General features: G+C 39.5%; 1 protein-coding gene across 1 annotated transcript in view; it reads left to right on the top strand.

Annotated features, from left to right (window-relative positions):
* Positions 1–16,825, top strand: part of srbd1 (S1 RNA binding domain 1) — a 269,810-nt gene that overhangs the window by 244,857 nt on the left and 8,128 nt on the right. The window contains exon 20 of the mRNA XM_043695659.1: positions 15,559–15,743. Within this exon, the coding sequence (XP_043551594.1) occupies positions 15,559–15,743 (185 nt within the window). The remainder of the gene's footprint in view (positions 1–15,558; positions 15,744–16,825) is intronic.

The raw sequence follows: 16,825 nt of genomic DNA, 5'->3' as shown, positions 1-16,825 counted from the left end.
TGCAAAGTGGGTGGCGTTGAGGCTCAAAAGTATTAACTAATTGTGAACTGCAATTTCTTTTACAAGATAAATTTTAAAAATTAGAATTATTCCCATTCTTCCTCCCAGCCCCTCACCACGTTTTCCACAAGTATACTTTAATAAAGCAAAATTCTAAAAAATGCTTTAATGCGAGTATTACTCAAATGAAATACAGCAATTTAAAATATATTAAGGTGATTAGCATTCTAACAATATTTATTAATTTAAAGGCTTTAAACTGTGTTTATTGTCTTAATTAGTTTACACCAGTTGCAGAAACTTCTGAATAGTTTCACATTAAACGATGTGTGGTTAAATACAAAATAAATCAACATAGCTTAGTAGGAAATGAGTTCACAACTGAAGCTCCCTCATGTGATCTTTGAGTTATTTTCAGATGTGGGATGGTAGGGCTGGAATAAAGGACAGACTCTTTTCCACGTGGACGAGACAGAAAGACCAGAAGATAAGTTACTCTAGGCCATTCACAACCAGCTGACTGCTTTCTTTTGCAGCAAGCCAGTGAAACAGGTTGGTTGTTCTTCTGCATATGAGAATATGTGTGACATAGCAAGTCCTAAGAAAGGAAATAAAAACCAAAATGTTTGTAAAGCTTCCGCTATTTTTAATTTACATATATATCCATACTAACTATATTTTGTACTGATTTCAGAAGTCTCGTTTATGTTTTCCAAATCCTTCACAGTACAGGCAGCTGTTACATGTCCCAGGCATTGTTTCTGTATAGTCATCTCCAGCAATCAACAACTGCAGATAGCAGCTGATGGTCAGCTGTGCATGGGGAAGTAGCATCATGGAGGTTTCAGGTGGTTGTCATTTCATATCATTGTTCCTGATCGCAAAGCTATCCAAAATTCTGGCTTTGGGTTTTTTTTTAGAGAGCTGTGACTTTCATGCATTCAGAAATCTTGGGACATATTTTTCAATAGACCCATCTGCTGAATTTCACTGCTGATGATCCAAACAAAAAAGCTCTTGGATTTGTATAATATAGTCAAGAAAGATAATGTGGGCTAATGTATATTAATTTTCCAGAAGCACATGTAGTCTGATGACATAAAAGGGACAGTCGTACCCGATAGAGAATCCAGGTGGATATTTTCTTAGGCCTGTAAGGCAAATATCTGTATAAAATAATGTAATTTGTGTCACTGTATTACAGTGAAGTGTTATATCCCATTACAATAAAACGTTCAAAGCTAAAATCCTTGAATGCAAAAATAGCATACAAATTCGTTCATACAGAACTTGAAAATTAATGTTAGATTTGTTATTATCAGGAATTACTTCTGAATAGCCAAGAAATTTAAACTGTTGTAAATTCTTCCATTATGGCAAAGAAAAAGGGCTGGTTTAGAATGAGCATGTATAGAAGAGGTGAAGGTGAATTTCCAATATTAAAAATGTAATTGAAGTGCAAAGCAGTGTGCTAAAAAGCAATGGATATTTTTATCTTATTCTGGGTGATTTCTGAAATGAGGGGTGTGATGTGTGGATTTATCTTATATTCATCTTGTACTGCTACACATTGCAGCACTATGGAAAGTCCTTCCATTCCATTCATGACTGAATAATTAAATCTGTGAGGACAAAACTTTTATATCTTCGAGCTATTCAGCACATCAGGCAGCATCTGTTGAGATGAAAACAGAGTTAATTTGATCTTTCCCAGCTGAATCACATTCCATATCAACCTCATTGTGGCACAATGGTAGCATCCCTACCCCTGGACCAAGACACCCAGGATTCTAGTGGTGTTTAACAATATCTGAATAGGTTGTTTAGAAAATTAGGTTACATTTTTAAAAAGGATTATAGGTTGGGAACCCTGGAAGTGGCTGTGACTGTGATTGATTGTCCCAGAGTTTTACGATCTAAAATTATTGAACATCAGGATCAGTCCAGGCGGTTTTAAAATGCCTAATTGATAGATGTGGTCCTATCCCTCAAACTTACGAATAAAGAGCACCGAGTTAGCATGTAGCTACTGCAAACGATTATGATGGTCAATGTTATTTTGGCCGTTATTGCAAATACGCTGAAGTGCAAGAATAGGACATAGGAAAATAGAAGCACATACCTGCAACAACCCCATTACCCTTGATGTTATTAGTAACTGGATGAATTTCTGTCTTGAACTCGCTGAATGACTGAGATTCCACAGCTCTCTGGGGAAATAATTCCAAAGATTCACCATCCTATGGGTAAAGATACTCCTTCTTATCTTCATCCTAAATGGTTTTCCTTTTATTATGCGATTGTGTTCCCCCTGGTTCTAGACTCCACAGCCAGGGGGAAACATAATTTTTGCATCTACTGCCTTGGAGAATTTTGAAAGTATCAATGGAATTGCTTCTCATTCTTCAAAACTCCAGATAATATAGGCCATGTCTCCTCTTAGGATAGTCCCATAATTCCAGGAATCAGTTTGGTAAACCTCCTTCTGTGGCAAGTATATCCTTCCTTAGGTGAGGAAACCCAAACTGCACAACATATCATGTGTAGTCTTATTGGTGCTGCTCTTATTGGAAATGTCTGTAATGATTTGTGTGTATGGAAGTGGAAAGGAAGGGCAATAATAATTGATGTGACAACGAGCATTCATTTATAACAAATGGATATAATTTGTTTGTCTTGCAATACAAAGAGGATAGAGGATCTGTGATACTTTAAACTTGTACGTATTATGCATGTTTTGTCTGTGTTGAGCCTCTTCATAAGAAACTCCGAAGGCTATAACGAGAGCCTGGGAACTTATAGACCTAAGAATTTGATAGCAGTGGTGGGTATGTTGTTGCAGTGGATTCTGAGTGATAGGGGAGGCAAAGGCCTATTGGTAATTTTACAGTACCAGTAATTCAGAGGTCCAGATAATGTTCTGGTGACCCAGGCTCAAATCCCACCATCGTGGATAGTGGAATTTGAATTCAATAATTTAAAAAAAGAAAATCTGGAATTAAGAATCTAACAATGATCATGAATCCATTGTCAGTTGTTGGAAAAACCTATGTGGTTCACAAATGTCCTTTAGGGAAGGAAACTGCCGTCCTTACCTGATCTGGCCTACATGTGACTCTAAACCTACACCAAGTGGTTGACTCTTAACTGCCCTCTGGGCAATTAGGGATCATGCCCTCATCCCATGAATAATTTCTTTAAAAAAGTTAATTGAATTTAAATTCCATCAGGTGTCATGGTGGGATTCAATTCTTTAGGCCCCCAGAGCCAGGGCCTCTAGATTACTATGCCAGTTATATTACCAATACACGACCATTCCCCCCAAGGACAAGTTTAAGATCATGGAAAGGTTTGATGGTATAGTCTTGGGTAGATTTTTTTTTTACTCATTTTAAGTCCAAAGGGGAACTGAGGAGAAAAGCTTCCCCCGAAGGGTGGTTAAAATGTGTAACGTGCTACCTCATAAAGTTAAAAGGAAAAATGCTGTTAAGGGCAAACTGGATAAAGTAAATGCCAAAGAAAATAAATATCTCGTCTGAGAGGATTACTTGAAAGGTGAAAACGAGCTTTATGTGATTGTGTCATAGGCCTTGTGAATTGAATGCCCTAATTTCTGTGTTGTAGATTTGTCTGAAAAAAAACTTGGGGACCAGGGAAAGGCTTCGAACAGACTTCTATGAATTGTGATATCCTTTGATAAAATTGAAGCATTTTGAAGAGTATTTGTTTTCATATAATTATTGCAAGTGAAACAAATTAGAGTGAGGAGCTAATTGCATTTGGGAAGTTGATGGCCTAATAGTATTATCGCTGGACTGTTAATCCAGAAACCCAACTAATGTTGTGGGTACCCAAGTTTGAATCCCACCACATTTGAATTGGAATTCGATAATATTCTGGAATTAAGAATCTAATGAATCTATTGTCAATTGTCAGAAAATCTCAACTGGCTCACTAATGATTTTTAGGGAAGGAAGCCACCACCCTTAGCTGGTCTGGCCTACATGTGACATCAGACCCACAGCAATGTGGTTGACTGTCAACTGCTCTCTAGTCAATTAGAAATGGGCAATAATGCTGACCTAGCCAATGACTTCCACATCCCATGAATGAATAAAAATAATCAGGAATGTACTTAGTTATGTATCAAATCGATTGTTTCTCTTGTATTTAGCTGACTCAGCTATTCACATCCACAGTTATTGAAATATTTATGAATGTCCATAGTTCACATCACTGAGTTGTATGGAAGTGAAATAACTAAGGTCATTGGCTGCTCCAATTAGTAAGGCAAGGTATGTACGGAGGTTTCATATGAAATACTTTATCTTTGCTATTACAAATATTTGTTAAAAGAAGGAAGATGGGTAGATGATTAGTGAAGTGGAATTGTTTCGTAGTGCTTGTTTGGTGAGCCCCTAACCTCATTCCTTGTGCCTTTATAATGCTGAAAAATGTGTTGCTGGAAAAGTGCAGCAGGTCAGGTAGCATCCAAGGAGAAGGAGAATCGACGTTTCGGGCATAAGCCTTTCTTCAGAAACGTCGATTCCCCTGCTCCTTGGATGCTGCCTGACCTGCTGCGCTTTTCCAGCAACACGTTTTTCAGCTCTGATCTCCAGCATCTGCAGTCCTCACTTTCTCCTCCTTTATAATGCTGCCAGTTGGTGTTATGGAAACTAATATTTTCCCATTGAGATAGTCTCACATGAGGTTTCAAAGCAGTTTTAAATGGAATATTGTGACCAAATTAGTGATGATGCTAACTAAAAAAAAATGCATTAATGACATTTGTTTCTTCTTTCAATAAATCAGCTGATAGTGTCTTAACTATTTTTGTTATAATGAGGCTTTGCTGCTTTTTGATGATGTGTCTAAAGCTACCAGATAGATTTAGCAGACAAATATTAATTTTATGGGCTTCTGTTCATTTTCTTGGAGACATTCCAGGAACTTACCAAACTTGTCAAATGAAAATACCCTTAGGGCTTCGAAGAGCCAAAATCCCACTGATAATCTAAGTTAAAAATCACACAACACCAGGTTATAGTCCAATTAAACCTGTTGGACTATAACCTGATGTTGTGTGATTTTAACTTTGTACACCCTAGTCCAACACCAGCACCTCCAAATCACTGATAATCTAAAGTATCTAGAACCAAACAATTATGAATGTGATAGAATTGTTTGGATTGATAGTAAATCATTCACACTTGCATGCAAAGTCAGTGGTTAAAGACAGTTATAAGACAAAGCTTAATGATATTGGCAACTGCAAGTGGTTTTGTTAACTGCTAAACAAAAGAGAAAAGAAAGCGAGTTTCAAGCAGAGAGTCTAAAACTCAAAGCAGCAAAGTAAAGAAGTAAAAATAAACTGGTGTCAAGGGGGACTAGAAAGACAAAGGGATGATTGTTAGCAGAAAGTGTTGGTTTTGACCAGTTTCCTGGAGGGTTTCTCTCCATCAGCCCTCTCACACTTCCTCTCACTATTCACCGCATATCTCCTCATTAGCTGTGCACCACATCTCTACGGTGACTCATTCAAATTATCTTTCCCCTTATCAAGGCCAGTATTCCTGACATCATGCTTATTACAGTGTGCACCAGGATAGCGTTGTCAGTCTGGAGTTGTTGCTGAGTGTGCAGAGTTGTCCATAATGGGTGAGAAAAGGAGGTTAGCGCCACACCTAGCTGACAGGGACCTGGACGCCCTAATGGATGGGCTGGATCATGAGGGCTGTCCTCTTTCCTCAGGACCACCAGATGTGACTACGGTACCAGAACCTGCCAGCCTGACCCGAGCTTGCCACCAGGGTCAGTGCAGTGTCTGAGTGCTGGCGAATTCAGAGCAGTGCTACAAGAAGCTGAATGACCTTCTGTGCTTCGTGAGGCCACCATCTTCACTTTGCTTCTTCACACTCACTCAAATTCTTCTAAAGTCCCCACCAAGGATCATGATCTGTCATTCTTACTATAGCATGCAGTACCTTCCCTCATTGACTGTCAACCACCCTAAACTCCCAGACTGCTAACCCTGCATGTTCTTTGTGCCTCGTACCTTTTCTTTCCATTATTCATGCATGGACTTGGCAGCATTTATTGCCCATCCCTAATTGTTCAGGGGGCAGTTAAGAGTCAACTACATTGCTGAGGGTCTGGAGTCACATGTCGGCCAGACCAGCTAAAGATGGCAGTTTCCTTCCGTAAAGGACATTAGTGAAGCAGATGGGTTTTTCCAACAATTGACAATGGATTCATGGTCATCATTAGATTCTTAATTCCAGATATTTATTGAATTCATATTCCACCATCTGCCATGAATGGAATCGAACTGGTTCCCCAGAACATTATCTGGGTCTCTGGTCTAACAGTACAATGATAATACCGCTAAGCCATTGCCTCCCTGGTGCACTAGCACCAAAAGTGGTAAGTCACTTTCATCTCACTCAATCCCACCTTTTATCTGTTCAAGGAGAAAACAACCCACAACAGAGGTGAAAAAGCCAAGAAGGATGGCAGAGTGCTTGACATTCATGACCTCGCTCTAGACAAGGACAGGACTGTGATCCCGAAACCTCCATACCTTGGCAGCCAAGAAAGAATAATTGTCCATTGCTCTGCTGCTTTCCCATTTCCACTACTGTGAATATGTTCTTAATAGGTCCAAACTTCTATAGGGCAACTTTGCAAGACATCTCTGAGAAAGAAGTCACAGATCCCTCAGGAGATACATAGGCACAGCTGCCAGCTGCACCCTCTACTAGTTCAGATAGTGACACCTTGGTGATACTTGAATTAGATTAGTGCTGGTGTGTATATCACTGCTATATCTCTGCAGTTGGCTAAGGGAATAATGCCCCAGATTGCTGGCACTTAGAAAGCTGAAGAAACCAGGCACCTGCTTAACCCCAGGCAGGAGATAACCCCATAGTGTCAGCTATTCATATCTTCATCCAAATGCACAGGCAGATTTGTTGAAGACGCCGGACAAACTGGCTCCAAGATTGATGGACTCCTCCAACACTTGGTACCATGCTGGCATGTGAACATTTGGCTGCCACCATGGAGACATTGGCAACTGCCATGGTGCTCAGAGACTTGCACTCCATCGCTTTACCCATTGGTGTTCAGCGCCAGCTATAACGCAGCAGGATGACGAGGGACCATGACCAGGGTGACCTTGCTTCTCAATCCAACAGGGTGGTGCCAGTGAAGGAGCCTCATACAGGTCAGTATGACATGGGGTTTTGACCTACACCTCTGGACAGAGCACCATTGCCCTTCTGTCAACACTGCAGCATTCTATGGAATGGCTGTGGTTGTCCTGTATCTTCACCATGTCATGAGAGCACCCTTGGCTGCAGATGTCACAGTGGGGAATAACTCCACGTCAGCTAGATGTTCATGCTCGTCCTAAGCTTCCAGACACATGTTCCTTATTTATTTGTGTGGCAATCTTTTGTGCAGCAGCCACAGGAATGACCATAGCAACTGTTCATCCACTGAGGACATTTCCAATGAGTCTTTGTGGATAATTTCAGAAACAAAGTAGCTTCACAGTAAAGTGAAGATTCAGCAGATACAGCACACATAAATAACACTTGAACAGCATTCTTCTGACCTTTGAAACATGAAGCAACAAGGACATTGTTGGGACATGAAACAACAAGCAGGATGCCTCTGTGTTAAGGTTGTGCATAATTGCCCTGATTCAGTCATCAGTTGCTCATTCATTTTGATGCACATACAATAGAAGATTGTACATGTTTAAGCTCTGAATGTGGGGCAATATGTCCAAGGCAGAAATGCAGTAAACGCAAAGTGAGTAAGTGCTAAGAGAGCAAGTGAGGAGCCAGAGATTCACCCTGGTCAAATCCATGTGATGGATGCCTGTTCCTGTGCACAAAGTGCCCAGTAGCAACATCGCAATGAAAGGTCTTTGTTGCTCCATTATTGAAGTGCAAAACTATAGTGAGTCAGAGATGTGCTGTGAGGGTGTCATGAGGTCGTGGATGTCTGATACTAGCCTCTGTAGCAAGGGTACAAGCAGTAACCTCATGGAAGGTGCCCTGAGATTTTCGAGACTGCAATTCAAGATGGAGGCCCAGAGGATCAAGTAATGAGTTGGAATCATCATATACTTGATTTGACTTTGATGTTGCGAGCTGTCGCCACTAGTTTCAGTCTAGTAAGCTGGAGGATAGAAAGCTGCATATCAGCAGGGCAAGATTAATTAATAATGCAAATGGGTACAAGTAGGCCTCTCACTGCTGACTAGTGAGATTCTTGTTTCACCATTCAAAAGTTGGGTGGAGAATCGGACTTTTTGTTCTAAACGTTGAGAACCTCATTTCTGTTAATTTTCCCAATTGACCTGCCAATGCACACATTGCTTCTGGGCTGGAAAGACTCAGCCCGTAATGTCAACATGAGTCATATGAGAGGGATGATTGCACTGTTGTAGTCATGAACTGGTGGAGAAATGCAGACTGTCAGCAAGCCTCCAAAGTGAGATTATGGCTTTTTTAGTACTTACCTGTACTGGGAATAATTTCACGCAATTGCAATTTTTAGATTAGGCTGTGGTGTAATATTTTTATTAGTATATTTGAGTTCTTTGCTAAACTGCTCATGGAACCAAAAATGGTATATTCTATGAATGAAGCAATTACTGGAAGTAGCACATAATATTAAGAAAACTGGTTATAGAGTGAGAAGATATTTAGAAACTTCTATTGGAATACCTATGGCATGAATTACAGTTTTGTAACAATGGAGCTGTTAATGCCATCTAGGAGGTTATATCGGGTCTAATAATTTAGTGTTTAATGATTCAGTACTTTGGGAATGAATTTTGCAGCTGAAATTATTGGCCTGCATATATTTCTATACTCTTACCTCCATGTTTAATTTTTATCCACACAATTTTCAAATTGGCAAACTGGATTTTTAAAATTTATTACTCTAACAATGAGTTTGCATCCTCTAGAAATTTCTCAGATTCTTGGCAATTATTCACCAAACCATGGCTGTGCTGTGTGTCTTTTGCTGTAACAGCCACAGTGGAGATTGAATCCTGTAGTGTTGACATGAAACTGATTCAAATGCTGGCAGTCTAACCAACTGTGCTAATTGACTGTAAGACATAGGGCGAATGGCCTACTTCAGCTCCTATAAAGTCTATTCCACCATTCAGTGAGATCATGTTTGATCTGATAATCCTCAACTCCATTTTTTGCCTTTTCCCCATAACTCTATTTTCTTACTGATTTAAAAAGTCTGTCTCAGCCTTCAATATGCTTAATGACCCAGCCTCAACAGCCTTCTGTGATAATGAATTCAGTATTCAGATTCAGTACCTTGAGAAAAAAAAATTCCCCCTCACCTGTGTCTTAAATGTGCGACCTCTTATTCTGAGATTCCTACACCTTCTCACAAGGGGAAACAACCTTTCCACATGTACCTTGTCAAATCCTATATGAACCTTGTATTTTCAATAAGGTCACCTCTCATTCTTCTTTCACTAAGCAAGTATAGGCCCAATTTACTGCACCTCACATAAGATATTGCCTCCATAACAGGTATCAGCCTCGCGACCCTTCCCTGAACTGCCTCAAATGCCAACACATCTTCCCATCGATAAGGAATCTAAACTGTTCACAATATTCCAGATGTGGTCAGACCTAGTACCTGAATAGTTTCAGTAAAACCTGCCTAATTTTATACTCCATTCCCTTTGAAATGAAGGACAGCATTCCATTTGCCTTCCCTGTTAAATGCTGAAAGCAGAAATGTATCTGAGACACACGTACAACATCTCCATTTCCTCTGTTCTGTAGCTTTCAGCAGTCTTCCTCCATTTAAATAACATTACGCTCCTCCAATTTTCCTGGCAAAGTGCATAATGTCATTTTTCCCACATTCTATTTCATCTGCCGATTTTTTTGCCCATTCGCTTAACCTGTCAGTATTCTTCTGTAGACTCTTTGCAGCATTGTCACCACTTGTCTTCCCACCTATTTTTTGTCAGTCAGAAACTTGGTGATCGTACATTCACACCAAGTCATTAATATATTGTAAATAGTTGTGGCTGCAGCACTGTTCCCTGTGGCACTCCACTTGTTACAGGTTGCCATCCTGAAAATGCCCACCTTATCCCAGTTCTGTCTCTCTTAATAACCAGTCGTCTACCCATTCTAATATACTACCTCCAACACCTTGGACTTTTATCTGTTTAAGTAGCCTAATGTGTGGTATCGTCTCAAATACCTTCTGAAAATTCAAATATATTGCACCCACTGCTTCCCTTTTATCCTTCTGGTTGCCTCTTCTCAGATATCTAGTAAGTTTGCCAGATATGATTTCTCCTTCACGATGTCATGCTGACTCTGCTAGATCATTTTATACATTTCTAAATTGTCTGCTAGTATGTCCTTTATAATTGACTCTAACATTTTCCAGACATTAAACTAACTGGTCTATAGCTACCTGATTTTTGTCTCCTTCCCTAATAAAATAAAGGTAACACGTTGGCAGTTTTCTAATTCTATGGGAGTGTTCTAGAATCTAAGAATTCATGGAAGATAACTAGTGCATCCACTGTCTTTGTAGCTACTTCATTTCATAACTGTTGGACAACTGGAGTAGCCGATGCTTCTCAATTGTAACCCTTGAGTCCTCACAAGTGCTTCACCTGCAGTCACACCCACCTTTCCCTATTACAGACCAGTCCTGAGTTATCTCGTCTGATGGTTGTGAACACCCTCTGGAGTAAAATCTCCGGGTAATCATTCCCTATCCTTGATATGGCACAGTGTCCACAACTCCGATTCCAGCTCCTCAATTCTGGTCTGAAATTCCTTGAGCTGCAAGCACTTACTGATCACACTGGTACCCAGTGTCTTATACATGTTAAAGCAGTAACACGTCACCCATCCTGCCGTGGCTATCACATTCTATTTGAGTTGTAAGTTAAAAATCACCAGTGTCAATCTCTTAGTTAAGTGGTTCTTTTTGAAAAGAGAGGGAAGAAAATCCGTATGTGTAAATCACTTCTAGGGCCCCTCAGGGTTCTGGCATAGTTTTGGCGAAGGCACTGTGGCTTTGAACACAAATCAAAGCCTTTACTTTTACTTCAAAGTCAAGATATATTCACCAATCAACTGCTTTCCCAACACACATGCCACACTGTTGTTTTGGTGTTACTCTGCCCCTGTTCTCTCTGCAGATAGGCCACTCAATCCACAATTTCAGTCTATCCTCTCCCACTGTCCTCTTGCTTTGGAAAGTTTACTACTTGCAGTAAATCCTTTTTAAAGCACTTTGTCCCCCTTAGCACAGAATTTCCACTTTAAACAAAATTTCCAACCATCGTCAGGAACTTACTCAGCCTTCATCTCGCATTGGCCATCCTCCATACAAACTATGTGGTGACAGAATTGCCTTTCTTATAAAGGTCTGTCCAGACAACCTGTATATCTGCAGTGATCAATACCTCATTTATCATTGGAATTTGGTGCTAAATTTTAACAGCCAGCACGAGGCAGCTACCTCTTTTAATTAGGCTATTTTATTACTTGAAGGCTGCTGTCCCAATTAGACTTGAACACAAAAAGCTGAACTAAGAAAGAATGCATCAGTTGAATTTCCACTTTGAACCAAAGACCACACCATGCACACTGAAATGGGATAATTACAGAGTTCACTATATTTAAAGAAATTCTGATGAAAGTATGCTCACTACATTTAAATTAATTCTTAATCTCTTAATATATTAAAAAAAACAAAATATTTGCAATCAATGTCTCACATCAAAGATACCTCATCCCTTATAACCACTAGGGAGTCATGAATCAACCTGTAAACTGATTGATAACCCATTGTAATCATAGATTGTGGATGAAGTCAATAATGCCAAGAGTATAATAATGCATAAACCAACAGATATCCCTTGATATTGTATGCATCATTCTTTTTCAACTCAGAGTCAGAGCACACTGATTTCTTCTTTTTTTCAAGATTTAAAGGACAATGGTTTTAACTGACTTGACAGTTAGACATAACAGACAGACAGTTCCTTAGATCTTATCCACCATTTATGCAAATGAATATCTACTCTTAACAATGATAAGTCGCACACTATGAAATACAAACCTTGCTGCATCAAAAAAATGGGGTTTGTTTTAACTCTGCACTGAGTCAATTGACCCTGCTTGGTTTGTGCTTAACATGTATGTAAATTGCTTCCAGGACATCTCAGGGTTCTGGCACCATTTTAGTAAAAGCACTGTGTCCTTCTGTCTCTAAATATTCAGGCAATAATGTCTATCTCATTGTGAACCAGGAACCACAAGAATACTTGATAGAGTATCATAAGAAGGAGATTAAGGAAAGAATGGTAATATTAAAGAAACAAGTTTCTCTTGGATTATTTGCCCAATTTGTGACCAGTTATAATCCAGATAACTGGTTAAGATCTCTTTCTGTAAAAGGCAATAGAATAGACATAGCTTAAGCATTCAGTGACTCTTCTCAGATTTTGATATTAAGCTTTTGGCCAATGGTGTTCTTCACATTCGAGGCCATCATTTTGCTATATAGAGTCTGAATCTTTGGAGAAAATGTTTCACATACCCATATGTAGTATGATTGAAATATGTTCAATAAAGGGAAGAACTACAGGTCAGACTTAATAGTATTTCTCCTCAATTGAAGATTTCAATTTAATTAAGATTAGGAGTTTTCTGGTAGATGTAGTACATATTTTAAAAGATATGAATTACATTTGGATGGAATTTTACAAGGCTGTTATGTACAATTAAATTATCTAGGTGATGTCCTGCACCACAGTAGTGAAGCTCAATTGCTTTCGAGATGTCATCTGAACCAGGAGATTATGTTACAGGCTATAAGTCACTTCAGCTCAACTGTTATTATAGTAGTAATGGTATATTTGTACTAATTTTTAAATGGTTATGGTGCTGTAACATCTGTGTGGCTACAGAATCTGCTAAAGTCTAGCAGTCTACACCATGACAGTCGTTTGAAGAGGCAATTAAGTCCTGAAATAGGATGGGGGAGTACAACAGAAGCCATGATGAAAGCCTTTTGACATATCAATATATAACAAGAAGAGTTAGTGCTAGGTTTCATGTAGCAAACTGATTAGTGGTCTAGGAAAAATATGTAGGCAGACTGTTTTACAGGAACCTAGGAAAAGATGTAATTAGAAAAGACTGTTTAGCTACCAAGCTCACTTTTTTCCCCCACAGATCATGGACTCCAGGTCAACAGTTTAACCCTGGGTAACCTCCATATTCTTTGATTCTCAAAGATGTTCAAACAAATATCCAACCGTACTCATTTATCCGTGTTTCTCCTATATTCAATTGAATCCTGCTTCTCACCATGTGACATTCCTGTTTGATTCACTCATAGAATGTCGGCATTGCTGACAAGGGCTGTTGTTTGTAAAGAAATGACATATTTCATGGACCAGTTTGTGCCAGTTTCAATCATGTCCAGCCCTGGACCCAACTGAATATTTATCCATGTATATCTGACAATTGTGTAACTACTTTTGCTGAGATCTGTTTCAGTGAGTTTTTTTCCAATAATTGTTTTGATTGATGCTCATTTAACACAGTCCTTTGCTTATTAAAGCAGCTCCTCTTAGTCAACAATGTTAAAAATGTGAAGGTTAAGGTCCTGAATCAATACTCCCAACCCCTGCACCCCTAACACTGTATTTTCTCAAATGTATCTAATTCTCTTTGCAGCTTAGAGTTGAAAGGTGTGTTGCTGGGAAAGCACAGCCAGCTAGGCAGCATCCGAGGAGCAGGAGAGTCGATGTTTTGGGCAAAAGCCCTTGTCTGACCGGATGCTGCCTGACCGGCTGTGCTTTCCCAGCAACATACTCTTCGACTCTGATCTCCAGCATTTGCAGTCCTCACATTCTCCTCTTCACAGCTTAGAGTCCTATGTCCCTCATTCTTGTGGTTTGAACTTGTCCCATAAGCCAAAGTCCATTTTGTCTTGAAAATGCACATATGAGGCGTAAATTTAATCCTGCTTGTCCAACTGAACCTAGGTGAATGAGCAATTAAAATCACTTGGAATTTACCTGCTGGTGGCTGGTTACCTTCCCACAGGTTACTGTTGAGCCTACTGTTCTTAGCAAACGCTAAGAAAACACTGTGGGAAGCCGTAAATGTGTAGACTGGGTCCCATGGATGTCACCATGCTTCAACTGTTATCTTAACCAGAGGCCTGCACAGAAAAACCACTGTGGCCTTTCTACCAAGTCAATCAAATAAATCTAAACTCCCCTAAACAAATGTTTTGGCTCCTGTTGATGCTCCTCCAAGCATCAGAAATAAAGTTGAAGTTTCCAATAACTTGATTTGAGCCCCCCCCACTTCCCGTCGTCAGCTGGTGACTGAACTGAGTGCCTGGGACTATTCCTGCCTCTTAACATTCTACTCCACCTGCTGAGCTTTGGACAAAAACCTAACTATGTCTATGCAGATGAGGGCCAAAATCTCCTGAGTCCTCTTCCGGCACACATGCCTGCTGCCCCAAGTTAAAATTAGAACTATTATTCCAAATGTGGCCTTGTCTGTGATGCATGCAATGTTAGAATAACTTAGAATCTAATCCTTTTGACACGGAATCTGTTTTTGATTAGCTTTTTGGAAACTGTTTGATATCAACTGGAAACTTATAGTGAACAATAGTAATTGTACTTGCATCCTTTTCCTTTTCCACATGTGCTAATAACCATCATTTTAATCATGTTCATGTGTTTGTTATTTTACTGTTCCAAAATGCATTGGTTTACATCTGTCTGCATTAAAATCCAACTACTGTTTATTAGCCCATCTGGGCCAAATCTTCGTGAAAACTTTTTTTTACTCTTTACATTAATCACTTTATTTTTGAGAAGTACCAAATACCACCAAAGTTGAGAAATGAATAAAAAGATTAAATAGATCAGAATTTATTGCCAGGATAATAGGTTTAAGTTTTTAAATTCTGCAGATCGTAAGAGGAAAGAAACACTGAAGGAGATGGGGTGTTCTATAGCTTCGAGGTACTGGGAAGGAATGAATACAAGTCAGAGAAGGATATGTTTAGTCCTGCTTCCAAACACTGAGGATGCGTAGAGAAGGAAGTGTGTGAAGGACATACTGTAGTGTGTTTGGAGTTTAGGAGGAAAAGGTCCTGAAGCTCCAGGAATCATGATTACAGCTTTTTGTATTTAACATTACCATCTGATTCCTATTTCCAAACTAGTTTTTAAATCCATTGTTTCATTAATTTCATGATCTATAACTTAACAATCTTACTTTTAATCGATCAATCTACTTCAGACAGGTGATAGCTTTGACAATTGTCTGTCTAGTGGCTCACTGATAATGTCTTGTTCCCACAGTCAGAATACTTTCCTAACCTTTTATAAATTTTCATTAATTCCTAAGTAGTATTGTGAAGGATTTTTTTACAGCATTGAGCCTTTTTATTGTTTTTATTCCATTTCATAACTTTCTTTAATTTTCCCAGGTTCTTATCCTTCATCATTGGAGATCTGTCTGACATTGGCAGGCCTGTTATGCAGTGCAATGTGAATGCAGTGCTGAAAGCCCATTCAATGGAGATCTTAGCTGAAAAGTTTGAGACAACTGTACCAACACTGCAGATGATTATTGATGGACTGGTACAACCTCACGACTATGATATTAGAGCAGGTAATGAGTTCTAACAGGAAAAAATAATCACCGTGGGTAATTCAACAACATTCTTTAGTGTAATAAAATGTATATTTTTAGAACTATCTGAATTTATATGTTGTTTGTAAAATCCTTAGCTATGATTGTCAAGATTTCTTTTAACAACCTGTCTGCTTGAATTTACTCCTGTTGGTAGTAATCTAACATCCAAATTCTACAACCAATCCCAAATGAATCATCTAGTTATTAGCTGAAAATGTGTTGCTGGAAAAGCGCAGCAGGTCAGGCAGCATCCAAGGAGCAGGAGAATCGACGTGTCGGGCATGAGCCCCTCTTTCCAGCAACACATTTTCAGCTCTGATCTCCAGCATCTGCAGTCCTCACGTTTTCCTCATCTACTTATAACTCTTGATTAGTCTAATGCTACTGTTTTGTCCAGTACAAGCATCCTATCATTTTTTATGCATCATATACAGAAATTACCAGAGTTTACCACTAAATTCACATCAACTGAAAAGAGCAAAGCTATTCCTATTTCTCTGAATGACAAATAAAAGTGGAGAAACTTAAATGAAATATTACATTTCCTCTTGGTATGAAAGATTATGTCTGTTAATTCATGCAGATGAAATAACCAAACTGGTGCCATTAAATCCAAATTCTAACAATTATACGTAAGGATGTCCTAATGTAACTTACATCACAGTCAAACAGAAGTAGCTTAGACCAACAAATAAAGAAGGCACTTGCTAGAATACTAACTTATGACTCTTTATTCATTTTGAAGACTTAGCTTCTGAGGAGACAGGATTTCTGGGATAGCTAGGCTTCTTCCTCCGCCTCCTCCCCCCACTCCTCTCCCAGCCACTCATCCCACAACCAGCCGTAGATGCAGTAGGTCATACATTCCCAGCCTTAACATTGAGAGGGTCGCTCTCGCTCTCGCTCTCTCGCTCGCTCTCGCTCTCGCTCTCTCTCGCGCTCTCGCTCGCGCTCTCGCTCACGCTCGCTCTCGCTCTCTCACTCTCTCGCTCTCTCGCTCTCTCGCTCTCTCGCTCTCGCTCTCTCGCTCTCTCGCTCTCGCTCTCGCTCTCGCTCTC

This window comes from Chiloscyllium plagiosum, chromosome 9 (assembly GCF_004010195.1).
Source record: "Chiloscyllium plagiosum isolate BGI_BamShark_2017 chromosome 9, ASM401019v2, whole genome shotgun sequence".
Lineage (NCBI taxonomy): Eukaryota > Metazoa > Chordata > Chondrichthyes > Orectolobiformes > Hemiscylliidae > Chiloscyllium > Chiloscyllium plagiosum.
The sequence above is the reverse complement of the archived record's forward strand: the minus strand, read 5'-3'. Positions and strand labels throughout refer to the sequence as shown.